Source organism: Myripristis murdjan, chromosome 18, assembly GCF_902150065.1.
Source record: "Myripristis murdjan chromosome 18, fMyrMur1.1, whole genome shotgun sequence".
NCBI classification, from domain to species: Eukaryota; Metazoa; Chordata; class Actinopteri; order Holocentriformes; family Holocentridae; genus Myripristis; species Myripristis murdjan.
Window position 1 is genome coordinate 6,995,111 of NC_043997.1, and position 27,432 is coordinate 7,022,542.

Sequence of the window (27,432 nt, forward strand, 5' to 3'; positions counted from 1 at the left end):
ATCCTTTATTCGTCCAGACCGAGACCACAGACTCTGCACTCTTCTTCTCTGAGCGGCGGCCAAATCCACTCCCCCGGCCTCCACGTGGCTGTTTCTGAGAAAGCGGAGCATCACTCGCAGCTCGTATTTATCTCTAATAACCTGTTCATCCCACTCAGGATCAGCGGCGGGTTAAAGAACAGGTGCAGCTGCAGAAATCCAACTCAGAGTTCAACTGCAGCGATACGTTTGTTTTCAATTAAAGAGGCGAGATTTGATCAGATCAGGTGTTTTTAATCCAAATGAGTTACAGTTTAAGAACAAATTCATCACTTCAGCCACACTCTCATCCGTCTTTTTTTCATTATTTATCGAGTATGTTGTTCGGATTTTAATTTTAAGAGTTCCTTCATGGTATCACAGCCTCGGGGCGGCCATGTTGGAGGACCTCATCTCTTTAGCTTTGACTCACAGAGAATTCAGACAGACAGAGTTCATCTCTGTTGTTTTTGATCGAGAACTAACGACTAACCCTATGCAAGAGGCAAATCTGTTCCAAATCAGTCTTGAAACAGTAAAATACACTAGTCAGTCACAGAGGAAATTAATCAGGTCTAATTCTGATAGTCGATTATAATTTTAGTCATTTATCGAGTAAAAAACTAAACATTTGCTGATTCCAGCTTTGCTGAGGTGCTAAGATGCTGAGATGCTATTTGAAATCCTCACTTTGGGCTTTGCTATGAGGCTTTGTCTTTATTTTGCACACTTTATACATTAAATCAGTCATCAATTAATAAAAAATAACCAAAAAATAACCGTTAACTGCAGCCTCAGTCAATAGCCTCCACACTTATTGCAGTCAGTGTTGCGTACATGAAGTAGGGGACAAATGATCATGTGTAATCTTTTATTATGATTTAAGTTTTTTTTTTTTTTTTTTTAAGTATGTTCAGAGTACTGTGCAAAAAAAATCAAATAAGTCAAATCAAAATCCAGCTCTGATCTGAAGTCTGGGTTTATTTTCATGACCTTTTCAAGAATATGGGAAGGAATGACAAAACTGTGACAGAAAAAAGGGGAAAAAATACAAATGAATATGATTTGTGCATCCAAAAACACGAATCCTGAAAAAAACACAACCTGGAAAACCTCATGTTTGCCGAAGGTGAGCAAACGCCTGACAGAGAGGCATCAAATGACTCGGCACAGAGGTTTTATTTATGACGTGACTACGAGCGGCGAGACTTCTTTTCACGACTCTCACATCATCCCGGTACAGTTAATCCAGATCGTTGCGAGGAACAAATCACCCAACACGGATAGTTTCTCTCGTGAAATGAAACTTAAACACCGAGAGCTTAAGAAACACAAGGCCGGGCTGCCAGAGCGCCGCGCCCATGGCCTAGTTCTCTGTTTATATCCTTAGGAGCGAAAGCATATTGTGAAAGAGATTAAGGGTGACAGAGAGAGAGATAGAGAGGGAGAGAGAGAGAGACGTCAGGAGGCGGGAGAGACGGGGAATCACTGCAATAACTTACACTGCGCAAACTGCTTCCTCGACTTAAGCTTCAGGCTTGTTTATGTCTCCGCCGTAGAGAAACCGTCCGGAGAGAGCGATAAAGTCACAGAGAGCGCGGAAGAAATGCAGAGAAATATACATACAAAGTGAAAACCGACTCCATAATGTGCTGTTTATTATGTGGAAACTGCCTTTTTGACCGCGCTTTTGTGCCGTTTGTGTCTTTGGCGTGGGGAAACTGCATTGCAAAAGCGATAAAATGTGAGAGAGAGAGAGAGGGAGAGAGGGAATAAACTTCCATCTCTTGTGCATAAACTGCTTATTTGACTGGACTTTCGCACTGTTTGTGTCCGTAGCTGTGAAACTGCACCGGGAGGCAATAAAAGGCTGATAGGGAGCGAGAGCGAGAGCCAATCTGTTAATCTGCTGTTCCTCATGAGTGTAAACCGCTTCCTCGAGTGTACACAACATTTTGTCTGGCAGGAAACTCCCACACCGAGCAGGTCAGCTATCAGTCCCTGGCATCGGCCTGGTTAGTGGAGCATTACCTGTCGTAAAAAAAAAAAAAAAAATCTCTTTATTGAACTTTGGGAGTCCGTTAATGGAAGAAGAAGTGCAGAGCTGTTTGGTTTCGGGCATGAGGAAATCACAAGATCTGACCCGCCAGTGACTAGGCAAATTTTTAATTTGAAGGGACTTGGATAAAGTGTTGAAATCGAGCACCAAGTTGTGGAAAAAAATAAATAAATAAAATGAAACTGAACCCGATGCATCCAAATCGGAACGCCAAGTTGGATTTCTCATCATCCTGACAATCGATTTATCATTTTTGTCATTTATCAAGTAAAAATGCAAAAAATGTATTGATTCCAGCTTCGCTAAGATGCTCAGATTTGCACATCGTTGTAAAATTAATACTTTATTATTTTGCACACTCTACAGACTAAATGATTTTTCAGTGCATCAAAGATTACTTTAAATGACCGTGGAAATGGCCCACACATGTAGCTGCATATATAAAGTAGGGGACAATTAATCATGTGTAATCTTCTATTAGGATTTAAGCTACAAGTACATTCAGAACGTGTACTTGCAATAGTCGAGATGCTGACGCAAAGTGCAAAAAACAATCAAATAAACTGAATCAAAATCCAGCTCTAATTTGAAGTCAGGGTTTTCGGTCATGACCCTTTGAGGAATGCCGTAAGAAACGTCGAATGACATTGAATCTGTGGGAAAAAGAAAAATGTAAACGTGAGTCATCCAAATCGTAGTGCCAAGTTGGAAATTCGGCTGTCGTGTCACATGTCTGGTTTCTCCGATTTCAGTTCAACGGTCGGAAAATTGACTCGACACTTGACGGTTTAGGGCGAAGAATTTCATTTGGTCAAGTAACACTGCATGTACTTTGGGTTTTTTTTGTCTCCTTGGAGTGAAAAGTGCAGGGTTTTTTGTCTTGTCGACATCCATTTCGCCCAAGAAGAGACCGTGAACGCCGGTCAGATCGCATCTCGGGAAAGTTCAGAACTCCAAGTTGAAAGGGAATGTACCGCGGACTCATGGAAACCTTACGGCAAATTCTACTTTTAGATATGTTCAAGTATTTATCTTAAAATTAAGCCTGGTAGAGCGCGTACCACATGTTGAGTCTTGGGTTTGAATCCGAACTTCTGTCTACTGTGACTATCAAACAGAGCCGAAAAATAATCCCTGAAGACTTTGCCCATGTTCAAACTGACCTAAAATGAATCAACCAGTGCTGTAAGCCTTAATTCCTGGATTGCGATTGTTATAAGTACCTAAGAGACAGAAGACGATCTTTTTGAACTTATGGAAAGTGGACCGGCTTCCTTCCCCAGGTTCAATATGACGAGGGCCCAGATTTACCCAGCTGGTCTGGATGCTCAAAACTAAATCATAAACCTGTTTATCTAACCTTTAAACAGCTGTTCCCCGCAGGCATGTTACGAGATCCTGCCTCAATCTGGTCCCAATCCGCACGTACTGTAAATATCATACCAGGCCGTGTTACACCTGGGCGTTGCATGCACACGGAGCATCTGGATTACGTCTGACGAGGCTGAGTCCACATAAAGCTGCCGGTGTGAATGCACTGCAGGCTCGTATAAGACCAATACAAATCTGGGACCCAATTCTTGAGCGCGTTCTCAAGACACATCTGAAGAAAGCTCTTAAAACGGCTCTAAGACGCGATTCCTCAATATGGTCTTGGTTACAGCCTCGTTTCTTGTGAATTTCTTCAAAGTCGCCGTGAAACGACCTCACGTGACCTCTGCCTCCTGTAAAACAGAGCATCTTAATTAGTGACGTCATCCTGCACCCATAAAACCTTCACAAATATCTCCCTGTCCCTTCAAAATAAAACTGTTTCTCCTCCCAAACTGATAATCTGTTGGTTTACACTTGTGAACGATCCCTCCCTGCACCATGTCCTGACCCAAACTTCCTGTATCAGCAGGAAATACATCGAATCAACAAAGTAAGAGTCCCTTTCTTTGATTTTCCTACAGTCACAAACGTCAAAATAAGGCTTGAACTCCTGATTGATGAAGTTCAGGTTGAACATGTTGCTGGTCTAAGAAGAAAGTTTATACAACAACAGGTTTTCAGAATATCATTTCCTCTTTTTATTACGGGGAAAAAGAGGGCGTCTTCAGAAGATTTAGTTAATCTTAAGTTACTTCCTCATGTAAGAGTGGAACGAGCCAATCAGAACGCAGTGTCAGTGTTTATTCCTCCCGTCCTCGTTTGATTGACAGCCCTCAGCTACAACTAGATTAGTTAACTGTCACTCAGGAAAACATTAGCTCTGTCATTTCAGCAAGTGGGGTATTTTCACTTTGTGTGTGTGTGTGTGTGTGTGTGCACATTAATGTTAAATGTTGCCTTGTGGATTAAAGTGTGGATACATGTTGTCGATACCTGGCCCGACCCGATTCTGATGCCAGGTTTGGACAAAAATTTAGAAGTCATCTTTGGGTTTCAGGTCCAGTTCAGTCATGTCGGCGTAGTTTTTGTGAAAAATGGTGGCTCTACTGTCTGTTCTGGGCAACTTGTGTAGTGCTGGAGTTTACGCAACAACACTGAAGGCAACATGTAGGCTATTTCAGGCAGTAAATGTAAGGAGAGATGGAGGACAAGCAAAATCTGGGGTTCGGGTTGGGCTCTATGCTTGGGTCCGGTCAAAAATGTGCATAATAATAATAATAATATGCATATAATATCAGTCTAGATGATGTCATATCTTGACTGCACTCCAAGACTAATGTTGCTTAATGATAGCAACCCAAATCAGCTGTGAATTTCCTGTTTTGAACGAATGAGCGACTTGAATCACGGAGACTCAGCACGACTCATGAAACCTGTACCGTAGTTGACCCTCCATCCACGTAAAAATTAATATTTTTTCCAGCAAATCTCTTAGTTACATCAATATCGTTCATGTGGAACAGCCGTTTCACGACAGTCTTGTTGATAGTTTCAAAATAAAAGACTCATGTTTGGCGGCTTGGTAGAGAATGAAAGAAGGAAGGAGGGAAGTGCCATGAGAGCAGACAGACTCAGTTTATTTTGTTCATCTAAAAGATTTATTTTTTAACGTATCATTCATGAAAGGAGATTAAACCTTGTGCAATGGCCAGATTTGAATGAAGCCTACAGGTCGATTGCTTGGCCTCTGGTATTTCTCGAGATCCGCTTGTCCAAACAGCCTCACACTCGCTGCTGCACTTCCTCACGTCCTCAGCAATAAACCCGCCAAGCGTGAAGTCAATGGGTTGTCGAGAAAATCGAAGAGATAGACACACGGACAGAGATTCGTCCGTTTATATAAGATTCTCCAAGTCACTGCGGTCTTCATGCCCGACGTCCACCGATACAGTTAATCCATTTTTATTGTTTATTTTTTGTTTTGAATGCACGGCAGACCCGCTGCCCCAATTTCACACCAGCGCCGGCTCCGGAAAAAACCCCACAGAGAATCACCCCTTTTTTTTTCACATTTTGCATGGAGCTCAGTCCGCTGAGAAGGAATAACCGGGGCGGCTTGGAGGAGATTTCACAGAGGGGAGAGATGGCGAAGAAGGAAAACAAGGCGGCGTATGACAGCGGAGGATTGGAAACAAGCGGGATTACAGTGAGAAACGAGGAGAAGAATGAGGGGAAAATGGGGGGAAAACTTGGCAGACGAGCGGGCTGGACATGTATGGGAAAGAAGAACAGGAGGAGAGAGGGAGAAAAAAGAAAAAAAAGAGAGAAAGAGGATGCAGGGAGAAAAAAACGAGTGTGAGGAGGACAAGTATGCACATGAAGGAAGGTTTCTCCTGCAGATTAGCAGTAGCTGCAACCTAATACTTTAATATGCTGCTCTACCTCAACAGGCCCGGACTGGTGCCCCGTGTGTGTGTGTGTGTGTGTGTGTGTGTGTGTGTGTGTGTGTGTGTGTGTGTGTGTGTGTTTGACAACCTCTTATCATTCCCTAATCAACTCTAAGAGGCTTCTCACCCCCATTTTTTGTTTGAGAGAGAGAGAGAGAGAAAGTGACATGGAGAAATAAAACTCATCTTAAGTTTTTTTATGCATTCCTGTGTGTGTGTGTGTGTGTGTGTGTGTCAGGTTTTGACCAATGGTTGAACAGGCAAAAGAGCACCACCTACAAGAGAAAGCAGTCCCGCCCACACTGTTTGATTGGCAGGTCATCTCTGGGAAATGCAGTGTATTTTCGTCATGTTTTCATTCATTTACCATAATTAACATTCATTATACATTACTTTTGGCCATTTTCCAAAGTAAACCCAACTGTTTTAGATGCAATTGGACTACATTCATTTCATTCCATGCAGAAATCGACTCGCAGAGACTTTACACTCGAGTGTGGTAGCTAATCCATCACAGTGGGGTTTGTTTTTGTTAAAGTTACGACACGAGGTGGTAATTTACTTTAATGAACTGTCTGGTTTATTGTCATGTGCCGCTGGGAATCTCCGACATCCGGCACTTCCAAACGGTGTTGCATTTGCAACACACACACACACGTGATGAGAAAACAAAGACGTCGTGAAAAAGATTATGGAGATTTGCAACCCCTGCCTCCCAGAAATTATGTTCCCACAACTTAACTGCATTTTTTTAATGACCTTTAGGGGGTTTTGTCACGGATTACATTTGATTTCTGGCGTATCACAAACACGTTTCTTATCAACGTATCTTGTACATCATGTCGGGCAGCATTTTAGCCACTTCTGGTACTTTAGCCACCAAAAGCACTCGGTTAAGATTAGGGAAAGGGTTAGGGTTAGGCATAAAAACCATTCGGTTAAGATAAGGAAAGGTTAGGTTTAGGCAACACAACTACTCGGTTAAGGTAAGGAAAGTTTCGGTTTAGGCAACAAAAGCACTCGGTTAAGGTAAGGAAAGGTTCAGTTTAGGCAACAAAACTATTCGGTTAAGGTAAGGAAAGGTTAGGTTTAGACAACAAAACTACTTAGTTAAGATAAGGAAAGGTTAGTTTTAGACAACAAAAGCACTTGGTTAAGGTAAGGAAAGGTTCAGATTAGGCAACAAAACTACTTAGGTAAGGTAAAGAAAGGTTAGGTTTAGGCAACAAAACTACTTAGTTAAGGTAAGGAAAGGTTAGGTTTAGGCAACAAAAGCAATTAGTTAAGATAAGGAAAGGTTAGGTTTCGGCAACAAAACTACTCGGTTAAGGTAAGGAAAGGTTAGGTTTAGGCAACAAAACTACTTAGTTAAGGTAAGGAAAGGTTAGGTTTAGGCAACAAAACTACTTAGTTAAGGTAAGGAAAGGTTAGGTTTAGGCAACAAAACTACTTAGTTAAGGTAAGGAAAGGTTAGGTTTAGGCAACAAAACTACTTAGTTAAGGTAAGGAAAGGTTCGGTTTAGGCAACAAAACTACTCAGTTAAGGTAAGGAAAGGTTAGTTTTAGACAACAAAAGCACTTGGTTAAGGTAAGGAAAGGTTCAGATTAGGCAACAAAACTACTTAGTTAAGGTAAAGAAAGGTTAGGTTTAGGCAACAAAACTACTTAGTTAAGGTAAGGAAAGGTTAGGTTTCGGCAACAAAACTACTCGGTTAAGGTAAGGAAAGGTTAGGTTTAGGCAACAAAACTACTCAGTTAAGGTAAGGAAAGGTTAGGCTTAGGCAACAGAACTACTCGGTTAAGATAAGGAAAGGTTAGGCTTAGGCAACAAAAGGACTTAGTTAAGGTAAGGAAAGGTTAGGGTTAGGCAACAAAACTACTCGGTTAAGGTAAGGAAAGGTTAGGCTTAGGTAACAAAACTACTTAGTTAAGGTAAGGAAAGGTTAAGTTTAGGCAACAAATGCACTTGGTTAAGGTAAGGAAAGGTTCAGTTTAGGCATAAAAGGCAGCTTCTTGCTTTAATTAAGGTCTTGATATTAACTGCCAAGCGGGAAATTCGTTTTTCCCCTTTTATCAATAGCACATGAATGCACCGTGGCACTGAGAGTCACACAACACCTTGGCTTTGGGTTTATTTTTGTCAAAGTTACTTCATCACGGTGTCGTAACGCCCACGTTCAGTTTGGAAAGTCAACGCGTCCTCCGGTGTGTTCACGTGTCAGTGGTAAACTCCAGAACTTGGGAACGGCGGTGCATTCATGTGCCATTTGGTTGGAAATCAAACCCAGAAAAAAAAAAAGATAAGCAAACGCAGGAATAGAGAATAGTGATGATGTGGGTTTGGCTGTTTGTTGCTTTACATAATTTGTAATGGCTGGGTACGGTGCCTGGCTGACCACCAAGTGGGAAATTAGTTTTTCTCCGAATTATCAACAGAACACGAATGCACCGCCCTTCTCTGTTGCACAACTGTCAATGCCCAGCAGATCTCCAGGATTTAATATTGTCACAGTTACTTTATCATTTCACGGTGGTTTGATTTAACGAGTGCATTTAATTGAAAAGTCTTAACATGTGGTGGTGCGTTCACGTGCTGACGGAAAGCACCGACACCCGTGACTTGGAAGCCGCTTTGCCAGGCGGTGCTGCATTCACACGCTTTGTAGTCGGGGAACTCAAACGAAGAAAATGAACGCCGAGCAAACAGAGGAACCGTTGAAAGGATGATGCATCGTCAAAAATGTTTTTAAGGTTGTGCGTGTGCAGTGCAACTGGGAAATTTGTCTTTGTCGGTTTTATCAAGAGCACATGAATGCACCTTTCCCTCCTTGTTGCACTTGGATACCGACGCAGCGGAATGTGCGTCTGCGCCAGCAAATAGTTGGTCTCGGGAAAAAAATGTCTCACCAACGAAATTCAAATATTTTCCAAACGCAGCGGAGGCTTCGACAGTCCATCTATCACCCAATTCTCAAAAAAACAGGGAAACGGAGACGGTCCTTGAAGCTTTCGAGGCCGCTCGTGAACTGTGCAGCCGGCGGTGCGGGTCGACACGAGGAAGGTCAAACGGCTCAGTGTGTCTTCCTGTATTTATGCGCTTTGTGTGTCCTCCTGTCTCTGTGTTTGTGTAATGGGATTTATGCGGCCTGCTCTCCGCCGCCGGGGTCTCCGCTGTTGTTCTACCCTGCTTTCACTTTCTCTCTCTCGCTATCTCGCCTTTTTTTTCTGTCCTCCTCTTCCATCATCTCTGCCTCTAGCTTTCCAAAAAACAGTCTAATTATTCTTAATGAGGCCCTTTTTCAGTTATAGTTTTTTCTTCATGCTCAAACGCTATAAGCTCTGTCTCTGAAACGTCTATACGTCTGGCTTTTACCCAGCGTCTCGGTCCAAATCTCTGCCTCACACTCGGCTTGTGGCTTTATAACACACTTTTTTTTTTTTTTTTTTTTTTTTTTTTGCAAAACTGTAAACATCGCTCTCGACATCACCGCACTGTTTTGCCAAGTGCCTCGGCGCGTTGACACATGAGAAAACACTTTTATGTAAATACTCGAGTTCACTTGCACACCAGGGCTCGAGCCGCATTTGGAAACATTTGGTTTGGACAACAACGGAGGCCAATGTTGCGACACAGGAGGAAGAGGAGGAGGAGGAGGAGGAAGGTTTTCATTTACACTGCAGAAAGTCAAAATCTTGAACAGTGAACAAGTAAAAATTTGCTTGTTCCATTGGCAAAATTTGTTTCTTGTTTCAAGCTAATTTTCGCTTGTTTCAAGTAAATTTTCACTTGAAACAAGTGAAAATTGTCTAAAAACAAGTTACTTCTGAGGTGATCATGTCTTATTTTAAGTGTAATGAGATATTTTGACTGGTAATAAGACATTTTGACTTGAAATAAGACAAATAATCTTGGTAAGAGTTTGACTTTTTGCAGTGTATACCATCAGTGTGTTGTTGTTTTTTTCTGTGTTGCTGCTTATTCTAATGATGGTTTTTTGTGCTGTATTGATGAAAAAACACAGTTTTCTGCAGGAGTTTGAAGAGTTTTGCAAGACTTGTTTGCTTTTGCAAGAGATGTTTAATGTTTCTCTGGTTTGGTGCAAGATTTTGTTGTTAGTGTGTAGAAAAAAATGTGGGATATGCTGATATTATTTGGGTTTTAGGAGCATTCTTTGGTCCCATATTATGATCACACTTTAGGAGTAAGAATTTCAACTGGTGTTTTTTTTGTTTGTTTGTTTTTTACTTCAGTTTTGCGACACACGGCCTCTCGCCTGGTTGCGGTCAGCGGTGTGTGTCGTAAACAGCGACAGTTGTCGGCCAGCAGTTTGCAAAGCTGGGGTTAGATGTGCATTTACAAAATAAAAGCCTGCATTTGCAGCCAGAAGGAGAAACACATCTATTTTTTAAACACGATAAAAGACTGGGATACCGAGTGGTTTCTGGATATGTGCAAACGATTTCAATAAGGAGGCTGAATGAATGTTGACAGGGCTGCATGTAAACGGGAATATTTGTAAAACGGCATATTTTCCTTTTCAGAATAAGGGCTGAAACTGTAAAGGTAGCGAGCGATGACACGTCAGATTATTCCTCTCTGTGTCGCTGCTCACAGTTTATTTGCTGTTGTTATTGCAGCTGGAGAGGCTTTGTGGTGTCTGTGCGCACACGGGAGCATCAGAACACACACTCACACACATGCAAACACACACTCATTCACAAAAAGAGACATGCTCACTGTAGCACCCGCCTCTTGAGCTTGTCACATCAGAAGCGGCGCGTTAATTTACATGAAACCGACACAGGCGGCTCAATGACAGCGGGGGGGCGTCTCGGCTTTCACCGCACGACGGCTGCCGGAGATCCTCGTTAACGGCAAATCCCAAACACACACAAACATGCCAGACTTCCCGGCTGCAGGAAGCCGCAGATGGATGCTACAAGCGGGATGCAGTCAGATGTGTGTGTCGCTCCAAAAAAGGTCAGCAAAGGTCACCGACGCAGACACAAGCCTCAGAAAGTGGATTATCAGTCTATTTACGCTCTTGGTGCTGCAAAGTTATCGGTGGTTACAGGGGCGAAAATCCCATTTCATTATTGGGGGGGACAATAAACAGCAAAATTTCAGAGAGTAATTCCTGGAGGGGACATGAACAAATGTCTGTCTGGCACGACTGGACCTCCCTCTTTCTCTCTTACGCTCCTTTGAAACTTGTCGTACAGCGTTGAGCCCTCAGCATGTTCATATGTTTTAAATAATGCTATTAAAAGCAATAATCCTTGAACCAAATTTCTTTGCTCACTGTTCTATTTCCACTACAGTCCATCAAAGCAGCTTTACAAGAACTAGAAACTCAAAATAAGCTCTAAAACTACAGGAAATACCTTGAATAATCCAACTACATCAAACTATTCTTCAAAAAAATTTATTGTAGTGTCAACAAAAAACAAAGCAAGATATGGCATCAAATAGTGACATACAGTATATGTTTGAGCTGTACACTGTCCCTTTGAGATCAAATAAGAAAATGAAATGAAACTATGCCACATAAAAATGCAACTTGAAATACAAAAAAAAAAAAAAAAAAAAAGATATCTATGTAGAGACAAACTCAAAATATCAGTAAAATATGAACTATTTCTGACATTAATATCCTGACCACTTGAGCTTGTAAACAATCATTAGCTATTAGTCATAACTTTTTAACACTTAAAAACACACTATTTTACATTTATAATTAGCACCGTTTGCATTGTGCTTTCATTGAATATTACTATATCATTCAAAATTATTTATTAGTGTTAACAATGTTTTTTCTGGGGGGGGGGGCAACTTTACGGATGGAGGGGTCTTGTTCCGCCTATGGATGGTTAAATAGCGAGGAACATAAAACCAGCAGGACACATGTCGAGAGCAGTTTTTTCTCCCCACTTGTATGAATGTTTTTGCCTCTCTGAGCTGCCGGCTGACACGGCGGCTCGCTGGCACGCGTCATTACCGCCAATCGATCATCGCAAATTGAGGGAAAACACATTTCGAGGGGCGAGCGCGGCTGTAAATAATGTGAACGGGTGCCCGGGTGGCGTTGCACGAGAGAGGATTCAGCTCATCACGTCCTTCATAAATCAGAGGAAAACGGTCGCGGACGCTCTCATCCATTTGCTCTGATTCACCGTGCATCACTCGTGCAGACGGCGTCGTTTTCTCAGTGCTGCTCAGTCAAGCCAAGTCAGTCATTATGAAGCAAAACTGTAATTCTTCCTACAAGGCATTGTCTGGAAAATAAGGAGCAAAACCTGCTGTTTCTACGCATTTTTTTTCTAGTGCACGGAGCCAAGTTGTAGCAGCAAGTATGCAGTTAATAGCAGAGCCTTCTAAAGCTGGCACGCTAGAGAGAGAGAGAGAGAGAGAGAGAGAGAGAGGTCATCATGACGAGTAACAAAATAAATATGACTTAAGCAGCATAAGAGGCGTTTTCCTTTTATTCCAAGAAAAAACACGACTCCGCTTCGACGTGACGAGCCGACATCACCGGTTCCAGCTCGTTTCCGGGGAGCTATTTGAGCGGCAATTATAATAGTAATAGTGATTATGAATCCAAAGCCAAATTTGCATCATCTGTAACTTCCCACGGCAGAAAAAAAAAAAAAAAGAGCAAAATGTGCTGCTGCTACAACTCGGCTGTGGGCACAAGCAAGTGAGACTTTTAAAGCTGGAACTGTCATAAAAAAAAAAAAAAAAAAAAAAAAAAAAAAAAGGTCAAACCACAAAAGAAGAAGATTAAAAGAAAATGGTCATCGTGAAGAGAAACAGCCCAAACGTCTGGTGTGACTTTAGCAGCGGCATCAGAGGAAGACTTCCCGAAGAGGTTTCACTTAAAAAACATTTCAAAAGGCGACTCGCTAAGCCGACGTTGGCGGTTCCGGCTCGTTTACGGGGAGCTATTTGAGCGTCGCGCGGCCTGACCTCTGACATGACCGCCCCCCGGGTCCCAGAGCCTCGCCGGGACGAAAGCCGCCGTCCTTCCGCACGTCTTTTTCCCCTCTTTGCTGCTTCCTGCTTTGTTTTCCGTCTGCAACCTGCTGCGCCGTCGCTCCTCACCGGATCATCTGGATTAAACCTGGATTAAACCGAATATAAATGAACGGGTTGAAGCCTTCCTGTTCCCGTGCTCAGTCCCGCCCGCCGCACTCCCAAACCGTAAACGTCCTCTGCATGCCATGTGACTTACATCTGTGTTTTCATGCAACACGCTGCTAGAACATCCGACATCAAAAGGCACATTAAAGCCAGAATCAAACCTCATAAAAGACTTTCTCACTCATTTATGGCCACTCATATTTTTTTTTTTTTTTTAATTCGGTGCAGAACACGATGATCCCTGTTGGCACCTAAATGCATCGTCTTGTACACGCATAAGGCATGGCATAAGACGTACTGTACATAAAGAATAATAATGCTGCCTATTATCGACTAAAAATATACATGAAATCTATGGAAAAGGGGGATTTAAAGCTCCCTCGATGAGTACAAATTGCGGTGTTAACTGTGTAATTCTTTTCGCCGTAAAACGGACCGTTTTAGGCCCTTAAAAGGTCGGCTTTGTGAAAAATGTGCTCCTCAATTTCCTGTGGAAGGGCTCACTGGTGCTTTTATTCTTATTTAACCAGGCGACTTCACTCAGAGCTCATTTATTTACAGCAGCAGCCCGAGGGAATAGTTAGAGGTGGACTAACCTCTCTCTCACACACACACACACACACACACACACACACACACACACACACACACACACACCTGGGAGCTGCACTGCAAAAAAAAAAATTCTGCATTTTAACACAATGTTTAGTCTCATATTCATGGTTCAAATCTTGTTTTTTCTTCAAACAAGGTCAAAAATCTGCCAGTGGGATGCGATAATCCCACTTGTTTCCAATGTTGATCGACTTGCTTCCAGAATGTCAAGTGTCATTTTCTTAATCCTAGTGGATCTTATCTGGATTATTCTGCCTTGTTTCAACAGATTTGTACTTGTTCCCTGACAAAATTCCTGAAGTAAGTGAAACTGCATTGGAAACAAGTGGGATTATCTCATCCTGCTGGCATTTTTTTTTTTTTTTTTTTTTTTACATTTTTGAAGAAAATCAAAATTTAGTAAATTATTTTGCATTTATTGATTAAAAAAACAAGAGAATCCCATTTTCCTTGATCAAAGTGGGCTTATTGGCTTTATTCCATTTAACCATTATGCCTTAATCTATATGTTCCTATATGTCATTTAATCTCATTTTAAGAGTTCAAATCTTGTTTTTCTTCAAGCAAGGTTCAAATCTTGTTTTTCTTCAAGCAAGGTAAAAAAAAAAAAAAAATCTAACAGTGGGACGAGATAATCCCACTTCCTTATCAACTTGTTTTCCATAATTTTCTTGAATCAAGTGTCGTTTTCTTGATCCTGGGCGCTGATCTGCCTCGTTCTGCCTCGTTTCAACACATTTACACATTCCGAAAAAAAAAATATCACGAAACAAGTGGAAGTGCATTGGAAACAAGTGGGATTATCTCATCCTACTGGTGGATTTTTAAACTTCTGTGAAGAAAAAACAGATTTCAAAACACCAATCTGAGCCTAAATGAGCTGTTGAGACGGATATGGTTTCTAGATAGAGTAGCAGCTCTGAAATAATCTGACTATTTTCTCATGCAAGTTTTATTATTACATCACATTGTCATCGCATCATAATCGTAACCCGTCTGTATCGTGCAACAAAAATCCTACCATGAGATCAGCACATTGTTTCGTTTTATTTTTAAGTTTTATTTTGCTTTGAGATTATTTTTAAGTCCGTACAGTTATGCCACTAATCTCCCAGCAGCCACATCTGGCGGCATCATGGCGGACGCGGAGGTCAAGTGGGGAATGCGTGCACTGTAACTCTAAATGACACCGGAATGTTCCTTTTTCGAGATGCCAGCGTGGTCGCCGTGCGCCGACGTGAATTACGACGTGTGTTTCCCGCTTCGCTCTTCGTGCTGTACAGTGAATTCCCCCGGCGAGCCTTTAGAGAGCAGAGGACATGTTGGCCTTATTGGAAACAGGCTTTTGCCGCCATGACACACACACACACACACACACACACACACACACACACACACACCGACACAGGCCTGCAGCTCACAATACACTCGCCTCTGCAAACCCCCTCTGCATTCTGGACTTTTCTCGTTGAATTACAGCCACATGTGGGGCAAAAAACCTCTGGGCAATTTTCCCTCTTTCTTTAAATGTGTGTGTGCGTGTGTGTGTGTGTGTGTGTGTGTGCGTGCTGGTAATTTTCTGCTTTCAGGACATGAGGAACTTGAGGCCGACAGCCAGGCACGCTAGGCCTTAGCTTGGCTGGGTCAACAGTCACCTCACTGTGCGGCGTTCCCCGTAGAGCGCTGTGAACACACACGAGCGGGGGGCCCTCGCTGATATTCACACACACACACACACACACACACACACGCATGCCAACCCCCTGAGCGATCATGTCCAATTTGCAGGTCGGGTTGAGTGTTGGGAGATGGAGGTGGAGGCGATTTGCCAAGGATAACATCACGGTTACAGTTGTGCGACCATTACAAAACCATATTTACATTTTAGACGCTTTTCTTTCAGGCAGGCTTACCCCAGCAGGGGATCATGGGAATTCACCACCTCGAGCTCGAGATGGCCGACAAGGCCTGGCTGTTCCATTCGGGTTGCGTTCTGAAATCTGAAGCATATGGGCCGTGGAGGGCCAGATTTTCTCCGGTTTCAGATTTTACATTTTCCCTGCTTCTTTTAATGGACACTGGATGCATGTGGCCTAATGTGCAGCTAGATTAAATATATGGCAACAAGTATAAACATGTACATCTCAACAAATTATTTAGTCTCATATTGAGTCTTGAAATCTTGTTTTTCTTCAAACAAAAAGGTTTAAAGTTAAAAAATCTGCCAGTGGGATGAGATAATCCCACTTGTTTCCAGTGCAGTTTCACTTGTTCCAGGATTTTTTTTGTCTGGGAACGACTTTAAATGTGTTTAAACGAGGCAGAATGAGGCAGATCAGACCACTAGGATCAAGAAAATGACACCTGATTCAAGAAAATCCTGGAAACAAGTGGGATTATCTCATCCCACCGGCAGATTATTTACCTTGTTTGAATAAAAACAAGATTTGAGCACTGAATACGAGACTAAATGACTTAGGAAGATGGAGATTAAGGCATAATGACATGAGACATGGCCAATCAGCCCACTAGGATCAAGGAAATTGGGATTATCTCGTCCCACTGGCAGATTTTTTTAACCTTGTTTGAAGAAAAACAAGATTTGCAGCCATAATGAAATCAAAAAACGATTTTCTCAGCTTGGTTGTTAGTTCCCCATGCCAGCATATTCAGTTTTTGTAAATCAATAAATGCATGAATGAATGAATGAATGAATGAATGATACTTTATTAATCCTTTGCAGGAAATTACATGCAAAATAATCCACTAAATTTTGATATTCTTGTGTTTTTATATCAAAATGCCATTACTTCTACATTGTGGAAAACCCACAATCCCATCCCAGATTATTTAACAGTGATGCCCCCTCAGATTAGGACAACAAGCAATGTAATTTCCATAAAACTAAAACTACAGTCGTCTAAAATGCAATCTCAGTTATTGCGGCTTCAAATTCAGCTGTGGATCAAGTCTTTAGGGGGAAAATAAACTAAAGATTAAAAAAAAGATAAACTTTTACAATATAGGCCTGTAATTATTGGGTTTTATTAATCAGAATCAGAATGAGAAACACTTTAAAGATCCTCCAGGGGAAACTGTGTTCAGTGGAAGCTCGAATTTCTGAGAGAAAAGTGAAACGAGATTGAGATTAGAGATTAGGTTTGGGTCAGATCGGGTTCAGCAGTTTGCTGTGGTTGACCAGTTGGGTCGAGTTCGGGACAGAATATTCCCAGCCGTGGTCGGTGTCCGGTTGAAATTCCAGCTCTAATCCGATCTCTAATCCCAGCAGGCCACATGGACGCTAATGGACGACTGAAACAGGATTGGCTTTCTGCGCGAGGGCCACCGGTGGCAGCCTGAGAAGACAGAGTTACCTGTAAAAAAAAAAAAAAAAAGAGAGAGAGAGAGAAAGAATGAAGGAAAGACGGAGAAAAACAGGGGATAGTGTGGCAAGGAAGCAGGAGAAAGGAGGAGATTTAGGGATCCAGGATTACCGAGAGCGGAAAAGACAGACAGACAGAAAAAGGGGAGGACGAGTCGGAAAAGGAGAGGGATTAAGTTGAAAACCAGAAATCAGGGTGACGGGCAGACGGGGCGTACGGCGGGCAGAGCGGTGATTTACGAAGCGAGCCGAGACGAAAACGAGGAGCGCAGGGAGGGAACGAGGGAGCGAGGGAGACGTTTCATTTCATCCAGATTAAGTCGTGGCCTGTCTGTTTCTGTAAATCACGTCAAAGCGAGTAAATCTCCGTCTGAGCGGCCGAGGTGTGAGAGAGAGAAAAGGCATGTTCCTGTACGTCCGTCTGAGGGCCGAGCCTGAGAGGAGAGAGAGAAATAAAGCAGAGACAGGAGGACAGACGGAGGGACGGACGGACGGACGGAGAGAAGGAGAGAGGGAGGGAGGGAGTGAGATGTCAGGATGAAAAGAACAGCACTCTGCCTTTTATTAATGTGGTGATGAAGGAAGACTGGGGAGGAGAAGAAGACACGGAGTGAGAGAGAGGAAGAAGAAGAAGAGAGGGAGGAAGAAAACATATTTAAGAGATGTAGAGAGATGGAAGAAAACCAATGAAGAAAAGAAAAAAAACTGATTTTCGACCGGACTGCTTATCATCTACAATATTAAAAAAAAAAAAGTTATTGAACAATTTTCAGTGTTTTTTCTTCATACAAAGGAAATAATCTGCCAGTGGGATGACATAATCCCACTTGTTTCCAGAATTTTCTTGAAACGACTGTCATTTTTTATTAATCAGGCTGATATCTGGCATTTTGAGATTATTGGCCTCGGTCGATATCAGCGACAAGCAAAGAACGTCTGCTTGTTAAGTGAAGTAAAAATTGATTTAATTTTTATTTACTCGTTTTTTAATTTTATTTTAGAAACTTTAATTTTTGACCACCTGTGGACATTTATTTAGTTGATGCATGTTTTTCATTTAAAATAAGTGCACAGCAGAGCCACTTAGACAAACAGAGGCAAAACAAGACAAGCATGAGGGTTAAATAAATGTTCAGTCAAATTCATTTTGTGTCTGAGTTGTTATTATTATTATATCGATGTATTTCATCAAATGCTGAAAAATTAAAAAAAAAAAAAAATTAAAAATCATCAAAATATAAATAAAACAACAACATGATACCGGTATTATCTGTCATTCCCAGAAAAAAAAACAGAGGGATTTAACATTGCGGAAAAATAAGTAAAATAAAAAAAAAAAAAAAAAAAAAAAAAAAAACAGAATAGCACAGCAAAATCTGCAGCATCAATTTAACTTTAAATTTGATTTTTAATCTCTTAAAAATCAACAGCATGTCAGTGTTTCCATAAGATGACATCATCACAGAGCATTTAACACTTTTAGATCATTTTGAATATATGAGCTGTGAAATTACGACCAAAGAGACACACATTAACGATCCAAAGGCCCAAATATCCAGAGGAGGAGGAAAAAATACCCTGATGATGATGATGATGATGATGATGATGATGATAATGCAGTTTTTTTGATTACATGGTGACTCAAACATGTTTCCATTTTTTCTTCCAGGTGACGGAGAACATCATCTCCAAACAAACCTTCATAGGTGAGTAACACACACTCGCACATGAACTATGACATAACACTCTGGCACACACACACACACACACACACACACACACACACACACACACACACACACACACACACACACACACACAGCACGACAACCCCTGTGTGGCGTTTGAAACTTCATTCCTGCCGTTCTTTCGTTCTCCCTGCCAGAGGCCAGAACCATGCCGCGCACTTTCAACGCCTCGGGGTCAAAGTTCATGACCTCGGTGACCCAGAGGCCATCGGCCCACCTGACCCTCCGGGACACCAGCTCTCCAGGTGAGATGTTTATGTGTGTGTGTGTGTGTGTGTGTGTGTAACATGAAATATAGTGTCACAGGTCAGGAAAGGAAAAGGATCATCTTTAAAGGTGTTTCCTTTCATGTGTCGTTCTGTTGGTCAGTTCACTCGTTAAGCACAGCAATACTGCAAAAACATCCATCTTTACAAGTCACTCATGGAGACTCAAAAGCTTGTTTTTCTTGAAATAAATCAACAAGTGAGATGAGATAATCCCACTGGTTTCCAATCCAGTTTCAGTTGTGTCAAGATTTTATTCTGGGAACATGAATAAATGCGTTGAAACAAGGCAGATTAAAGGCAGATTAAAGGCAGATCAGGGCTTTTCGGGTCAGGAAAATGACACTTGATTCAAAAAATGATGGAAACAAGTTGATTAGCGATGGAAACAAGTGAGATTAGCTCATCCCACTGTCAGATTTTTTAGTTTTCTTGAAGAAAAACAAGATTTGTACACTGAAGATGAGACCAAACGGCCTGTACGATCGGCATGTATTGCAGTACAGACGCCAAAATCATCCCTGTGGCTCCATGCTAAGAGCCACCAGACACAGTGTTTACACCAGCAAACTGAAAAGCCTCATCAGCTGTGCCACTACAGGTTGAATGACGATTTTGGAGTATCACTAAGTGGCAGAGTGGATCACAACGGGTATTTATTGATACAACAGTCGATTATTATTTAGCACGGGAATGAACACTGCAAAAACTCAAAATCTTACCAAGATTATTTGTCTTATTTCAAGTCAAAAATGTCTTATTACTAGTCAAAATATCTCATTACACTTAAAATAAGACATGATCACCTCAGAAGTAACTTGTTTTTAGACAATTGTCTCTTGTTTCAAGTGAAAATTTGCTTGTTTCATTGGCAAAATTTGTTTCTTGTTTCTAGCTAATTTTCACTTATTTCAAGTGAATTTTCACTTTTTCCAACTGGCAAATTTTGCCAATGAAACAAACAAATTTTCACTTGTTTCAAGCAAATTTTCACTTGAAACAAGTGAAAATTGTCTAAAAACAATTTACTTCTGAGGTGATCATGTCTTATTTTCAGTGTAATGAGATATTTTGACTAGAAATAAGACAAATAATCTTGGTAAGATTTTGCGTTTTTGCAGTGAAGGTAAAGCACATTTTACAGTCACACATAAACGTCATGTAAAGCACAAATGTACACATCGCATCAGGGCTCATATTGAAGCTTCTGCACGTCTACGTTGATGCGCATGTTGTTCAGTTCCTGTGCACAAACACCCGCTCATGATCGACCAATCAGAGCGCGCAACGTCGTGAAGTTGAGTTGTTCCTTGGGCAGGTACGCCACACCTGCGCAGAGACCCTGTCCGACCTCAAACACGCCTCCAACAGCGGCAGTTTACACGCAGAGACGTCTTTTACCTTGTGGTTTAAAACGCTTTTAAATCACAAACAGTGTGACTGCACGTCCGAATGTGTTTTTTAACCCCTTCAGACCCTGCGTCCATTGGAATGGACATGACATATTTCTGTCTCTAAACCAATAAAGACTGGGTAATTGAATGATGTCAGTAATGCTGGTCACTGGTTGGATCCTGATTATCCAATCATAATCATGTTATGACTTTGAGCACGCTCTGAGAGAGTGACAGACATCGGACAAGACAAGCATGGCTGAGCGACTGCAGAGAGGGAGGAGTCAGTGCCCATTTTCAATCAAAAATATAAATTTATGTTACAAGTGATAATATTTTAAGTCATTTTGAACATACATCATATGGTTAATTTACAGGATTTTTTCAAAGTCTGATGTCCTTTGCAATGGACATGAAAAAATACTATTAAAAACATGAGTTAGCAAAAATGTGTATTTTCCACTTTGTTTTTATGTTGGAGAGGAGTCAGAATCAGTTAAAAAAAAAAAAAAAAAAATTGCCCAGCAGAAAAAATGCGGGTCTGAAGGCGTTAAATGTGTGTGTGTGTGTGTGTGTGTGTTAGTATCGATTCATCTGCGTGCGACCCTAAAGGGTGTTGACAGACCGCTTTGGCTTCCTGATGTTATTTCCACACTTTACAAAGGGCGAGGACCAAGTGGTATGCGCGTGCACACCTTTTTTGTGTGTGAGTGTGTGCATGTGTGTGTGTGTGTGTGTGTGTGTGTGAGAAGGAAGAAGGAAGGACAGGGCACTCATGAAATGAATGTGCAAACCTGGATTTCTCCTAAGGAAGTACAGTCACAGAGCAAGAGATATATTTATAAGCAGAGAGAGGATTAGATAATGTGGGGCTGAGAGAGAGCAAGAGGAAGCAAACAACAGGGAGAGAGAGAGAGAGAGAGAGAGAGAGAGGGTGGGGGAATAGAGGTGAAAAGGAGAGAGAGAGCATCTGGTTAAAGGAATCCCCTGCCGTGAGAAACGAGAGACAAAGTATGTACTAATGCACATAAAGTGAGCGTCTCTGAGCTTACCTGCAGTTTTATGTCTCAGTAGTCGTCCGGCCATATGAGAGAGAAGAGCTTTATGTAAAACACACTTATTGCATGTAAAGCGATGGTTATTAAAACTTCCAAGAGTGTGTGTGTGTGTGTGTGTGTGTGTGTGTGCTTGTGTTTGTATTCTATTTCTGTCGGTGATATATTCCAGGGAAGCCCAGGGGATTTAACGGGGATAGCCGCATCGCTACACAGACACACGCAAAGAAAAATATCCACACCGTTTATCTGGGGCTTATGGAGGAGAGCAGAGGGACTTCATGGACTTCACTGTAAAAAAAAAAAATAATAATAATAATAATAATATTTTTTTTTCTCCAGCAAGTCATTTAGTGTCATCTTCGGTGTTCAAATCTTGTTTTTTCTTCAAACAAGTGCAAAAAAAATATAGTCAGTTGGATGAGATAATCCCACTTGTTTCCAACGCACCATGTTGCACGATGCAAAGTTCACAATTCAGTGTAACTACAATGTGATGTAATAAATAAAACTGGCATGAAAATATAGTAAGCTTATTGCAGAGCCACAAAATCTCCTCAGAAACCTTATCTGTCTCAACAGCTCGTTTAAAATCTTGTTTTTCTGCAAACAAGGTAAAAAAAAAAAAAAAAAAATTCAGCCAGTGGGATGAGATAATCCCACTTGTTTCCAATCCAGTTTCACTTGTTTCGGTATAAATCTGTTGAGTCAAGACAGAATGAGGCAGATCATCCACTAGGATCAAGAAAATGACACTTAATTCAAGAAATATTCTGTGAAACAAGTTAATTAAAGTGGGATTATCTCATCCCACTGGCTGTTTTTTTTTTTTCCACTTGTTTGAAGTAAAACAAGATTTGAACTCTGAACATGAGAATAAATGACTTGGGAACATGGAGACTAAGGCATAATGGAATAAGGCAGATCAGACCCTTCAGATCGAGGAAAATGGGATTATCATCGCACTGCCAGACTTTTTGTTACCTCGTTTTGAAGAAAAACAAAATCTAGCCACAATGAAATGAAAAATGATTTCCTCAACTTCTTAGCTGATTAGTGGGAGATTACTTACTAACCCTAACCCTAACCCTAACCCTAACCGTGAAGGCTTAAAAAATAATCTCAAACTAAAATAAAACAAGGGACGGCACAATGCGCTAATCTCACACTATAATTTGTAGCATGATAAGGGAGGTTCACAACTCGATGTGACCACGATCTGATATAATAAATACAACTTGCATGATAAAATAGTAAGCTTATTTCAGAGCCACAAATCTGTCTAGTAACCATATCCGCCTGTTTTTCTTCAAACAGGGAAAAAAAATTATATAAGCGGAATGAGATAATCCCACTTGTTTCCCATGCAGTTTCATGTGTTTGAGGATTTTTTTCTATGGGAACAAGTATAAATCTGTTGAAACAAGGCAGAATAAAGCAGATCAGCCACTAGGACTCTAGAAAGAAACTGATTAGCGCTGGAAACAAGTGGGATTATCTCATCCCACTGGCAGATTTTGGACCTTGTTTGAAGATTTTAGCACCAAAGATGAGACGAACATGTTGGGGTTTTTTTGCAGTATTGAATATGACATCCAAAACCAATTGGCATTTTCCCTACTCTTCCCACATCGCCCCATGTGGTGAAAACTGCCCATGTTTACTGTTAAATTAAGCAGTAAACATCGGGCTGTACATGGTTATGATTCCACAAAACCACAGAAGATTCTGCCTGCACGAAATGCACATGCAAAAGAAAACAGCTCCTTTAAACACACAAAACACTCACAGAGCGAGTGCAGCCTGTGGACTGGAGTCAGTCTTGCACAAACAAAATCTGAGACAACACTTTCAACGACTCAACAATAAACTTTATTTTTATGCGGCTGCTGCTGTATTTTTACATTAAAACAGACAGAACTTGAACTTTGTCCCAGTTCAGTTTGTGATAAAACCGAGCTGTGGTAAAAAAGAAAAAACAAGGAACAGATCTATTGTGCCATCATTCTGTCACATTCTCTACTTTTTTTATCCTTCCTGTATCTGTATCATTAATTTTGTTTCTCAATCTTGTTCTTTTCTCAGGGTTCCCTCAGTATCCGATCCCCACACCGGGTCTCCACCAATCCTGTCGCCACGTGGTCCGCTCGTGGGCCAACCAGAGCTTTGGAGCTCACCTGCACAACATGACCTTGTCCAACGGGAAGCTGCGAGTTCCCCAGGATGGGCGGTACTACCTGTACTCGCAGGTGATTACACCCACAGTGTCATTTCACCCAGACAAAACCAGAAAACTAGACGCTCTCCTCTGGTTCTCTGCTTTAGATTTCATGCACACTTTGGTTTGGTTCGTCATCAAACATAAAGGTGAACGTCACAAGTCCAGTTTCTTCACACTTTAGGGCTTTTAGACTGCACCAATCCTTTCTTCTGCAATCAAATACATGCTTGCGTCAAAACTGAAACAGCAACTAGTGACTTTTAATGAATGCCAACTATCAGTTTGACTTTTGAAATCATCTAAATAACAAGATATCATGATTAGAGACAGGCTGATTAATCAGCTGGCTGATTAATTGGGCCGATATCTGTGCTTATTGGAAAAAACCGCATTGGTCAACCACTAATCATGACTTGTCATCAATGAATTGAACAAATCTGCATCATATCAAGTCAGTCAGTCTCATCATCAGTGTTAAAATCTTGTTTTTCTTCAAACAAGTCAAACAATCTGCCAGTGGGATGAGATAATCCCACTTGTTTACAACACTGATCAACATGTTTCCAGAACTGAAGTGTCATATTCTTGATCCTAGAGGGCTGATCTGTCTTATTCTGCCTTGTTTCAACAGATTTATGCTTGTTCCCAGAGAAAAACAAATCCTACTGGGAGGATTGTTTCACTTTGACACTAAATATGAGACCAAATAACTAAAAGAAAAATGTTCAAATCAAAGGCAGCTTTACCAGAGTTAGGAGGACAGCATAGAAACATTTAATCCTGTGATATTCATGACTTCACTTGTTCTTTTCCTCTTCTCAGAGCCATAACTGCATACTTTTTTTTTTTTTTTTTTTTTTAGCAAAAATAAGAGTGTAACTTTGTGCTTCTCACACTTGCATTGGTTTAATTACTGCCCGGCCTCACCCAGGTGTATTTCCGTTACCCGTCCCCGGCGGCCAGCGACGGTGACCAGCGCAGCGTCAGCCACCAGCTGGTCCAGTGTGTCTACAAGAAAACCTCCTACCCAAGTCCCATACAGGTACAGTGTCATCCTGTTGCTTCCATTCGGCCTTTTTTGCAAATTATAAGTGAGCTTTTTGAAATGCTGACAAGGTGCAACTCACATGCATTTTGCATTAATGGCGATTATGGCTTCTCGTGTGTGAGCAAAATTAAGATCTCAGGTTTTAATACCAGAGCGGGCTTACCACAAATTACTTGCAGTCAGTGAAGTAATACTCATTATTTCATGTAATCTTGCTGTGCTTGTTATTTCCTGGGAGAGACGATAAAATGCACGGGTGGAAAAAATAGCCTTTCAGTGACGACAGCGCTTTCCATCTGCGAACAAAGACACCGACCGAGATACAAAACTCATCATGTCATTCCTACGCAATCATTCATTCACAAAGTCTACTTCATTACAGTTTTTGGAATAAGTATCTGCATGCCACAAAATTCATGTCAAGCAATATAAAAACTGTCAGAATCAGAATCAGAAATACTTCATTGATCCCCAATGGGATATACAAAAACATGAATATTACAGCAATAAATACAGCGATAACAAATTGAGCATATGTAAAACGTACACCTGTACATGGTATTGCACTGTTTAAAGTCCTACAGGTACACATTATTGCAGATATACACAGATATATTAGTATTTGTATTGGTGGTGATGCCATAGGCTGGTAGAGTTCTTCCTTATTGCCACTTAAATCCCTTTTGTCTGGTCTCATGTGCTTGCAGCTCCTGAAGGGCGTGGGCACCAAGTGCTGGGCCCCCGACGCCGAGTACGCCCTCCACTCCGTCTACCAGGGGGGCCTGTTCGAGCTGAGGGCCGGGGATGAGCTCTTCGTCTCCGTCTCGTCCCCCACCATGGTCAACGCCGACGACTCATCCAGCTACTTTGGTGCCTTCCGCCTGGACCTCTGAGACAAAGAGACGGATCAGTACAGGGAAGGATGGATGGAGGGATGGATGGAGGGAGGGGGTCTGGAGAAAACAAGGAAGAATCCGATGAAAAAGGTCCGTTTAACACAGCTGGGAGACATTGGCTTGGATCTTGGAAATTGGACATTGGATCTCGGATGGATGGATTGAAGAATGGTGGGACGGGACATTAGGTGGTTTTCCTTCCGTGAGGAATTCTGGAAGAGGACGGGGTGAGGAAAGAACGGCAAGAGAAAGAGATGATGCCTTAACTAAATCTGTATGTTGACAGCGAGATGTATTGAGATCCAGATGCAATCACACAAAAGCAAATGTGCTTGTAGATTTGTTTAATTTTTGTACTTCTTCATTGATTCCTCCGGGCAGAAACTGGCTTTTGGAGGTCCAAGTGCCCCGAGACTTTCCTCACCCTAAAAATTAGGCCTCCCTGTATCTCACACGACCATGAATCTCGGTGTATCTCGCAAGTCGGCATCGGAAAGCAATCGGACCCTTGGATTCGGATTTGGACCAAAGAATGTATAGACAATAAAAACTCAAACTTGTACATCGTAGATGTAAGGAAGGACCGTGGAATGGTAGCAAGTGAAAATCTAAAGATCAAACCAAAGCAAAAAATGTGGAATATACCTTTTTTTTTTAAGTGTGCCATGAGAGAACTGTACATATGAACGGCTGAAAATGAAATTCAAGCAATGAACTGTGGTGATTTTAAACAGTAATAAATGTGTATATTACCCGGACTGGACGTAAAACCACTTGGAGGATATTCCTGAGGACTTTGTAGATCTGTGGATTTATGCAAAGACATTTTGGAGGAGGATAAGGACTGCCTCTCTGTGTTGGATACTGTATCTAGACTGTGGAAATAAATGCATAGAGACAAAGTGTTTGAATAAAGGAGTCTGCAAAGGAAAGGAGGAGTGGAAAATGGAGGAGAAAGACGGGGGGGATCTTGTAAATGTCTTTCAGAATGAAGATAAAAGGACGATAAAAGGACAGAGACAGAGATAAAGAGGCTGGGGGGAGGTATGCAGTCCTACCAGTCCTCCAGTCTTGTGGTTGAACTCTTTTTCTTTTCATTTTTTTTTCCCCCAGTTTGTTTCTCCTTCAGCTGCACAGAGTTTTATCTGTCATGTTTCTCATGTCCGACCGGTGAAGCTGCATTCTCCCCCGTTTGAAAGATCGCTCAGTCGACCTAGAAAAGCACCAAACATGCAGAACATCAGGATAAACTGGCTCACACACACACACACATGCATAAACACACAGAAACAGAGGCTTTCCGATAGTGTGACAAAACTACAGCTCCATCACAGAAGACAAGCTGTGCCTTAAACATGCAATGGCCAACAACAGAAACAGCTAGCTAAAACAGATTGTTGTGGACATTCAACATTTTTAAATAATAATAATTTGTTTTTGTTCCAGATTTTGTTTCTCGTAGCAAAGTAAACTATCTTATCTTTAGTCCAAGTCGCTTTTGAGTTGTAGCTTGCAAAGAGTTAGCTTGGTTAATGTGAACAAACTGTTAGCGGGCTAATTTACCAAAGCCGCCAATTTCAGTGTCATGCCAGTGTTCACGTCGTTTGATATTTACCTTCAGTACAACCTGCTGACATGTAAATATGCATTCACGTCAACATTTCACTCATAATTACAAGGAATCTCACATTTTTCTGAATGGAGGTAAAAAAAACACGGCGGTCGCTCCAAAGTGGCGGCTGTTAAACGTAAATAAATCCAAATGTAA

At 41.5% G+C, this 27,432-nt stretch overlaps 1 protein-coding gene across 1 annotated transcript in view; it reads left to right on the forward strand.

Annotated features, from left to right (window-relative positions):
- Positions 1-26,647, forward strand: part of tnfsf10l (TNF superfamily member 10, like) — an 89,264-nt gene extending 62,617 nt beyond the window's left edge. Inside the window, exons 3-7 of the mRNA XM_030076292.1 lie at positions 18,706-18,742; positions 18,922-19,029; positions 23,585-23,748; positions 24,652-24,762; positions 25,476-26,647. Of these exons, the coding sequence (XP_029932152.1) occupies positions 18,706-18,742; positions 18,922-19,029; positions 23,585-23,748; positions 24,652-24,762; positions 25,476-25,661 (606 nt within the window). The 3' untranslated portion in view covers positions 25,662-26,647. The remainder of the gene's footprint in view (positions 1-18,705; positions 18,743-18,921; positions 19,030-23,584; positions 23,749-24,651; positions 24,763-25,475) is intronic.
- Positions 26,648-27,432: the final 785 nt, after the last annotated feature.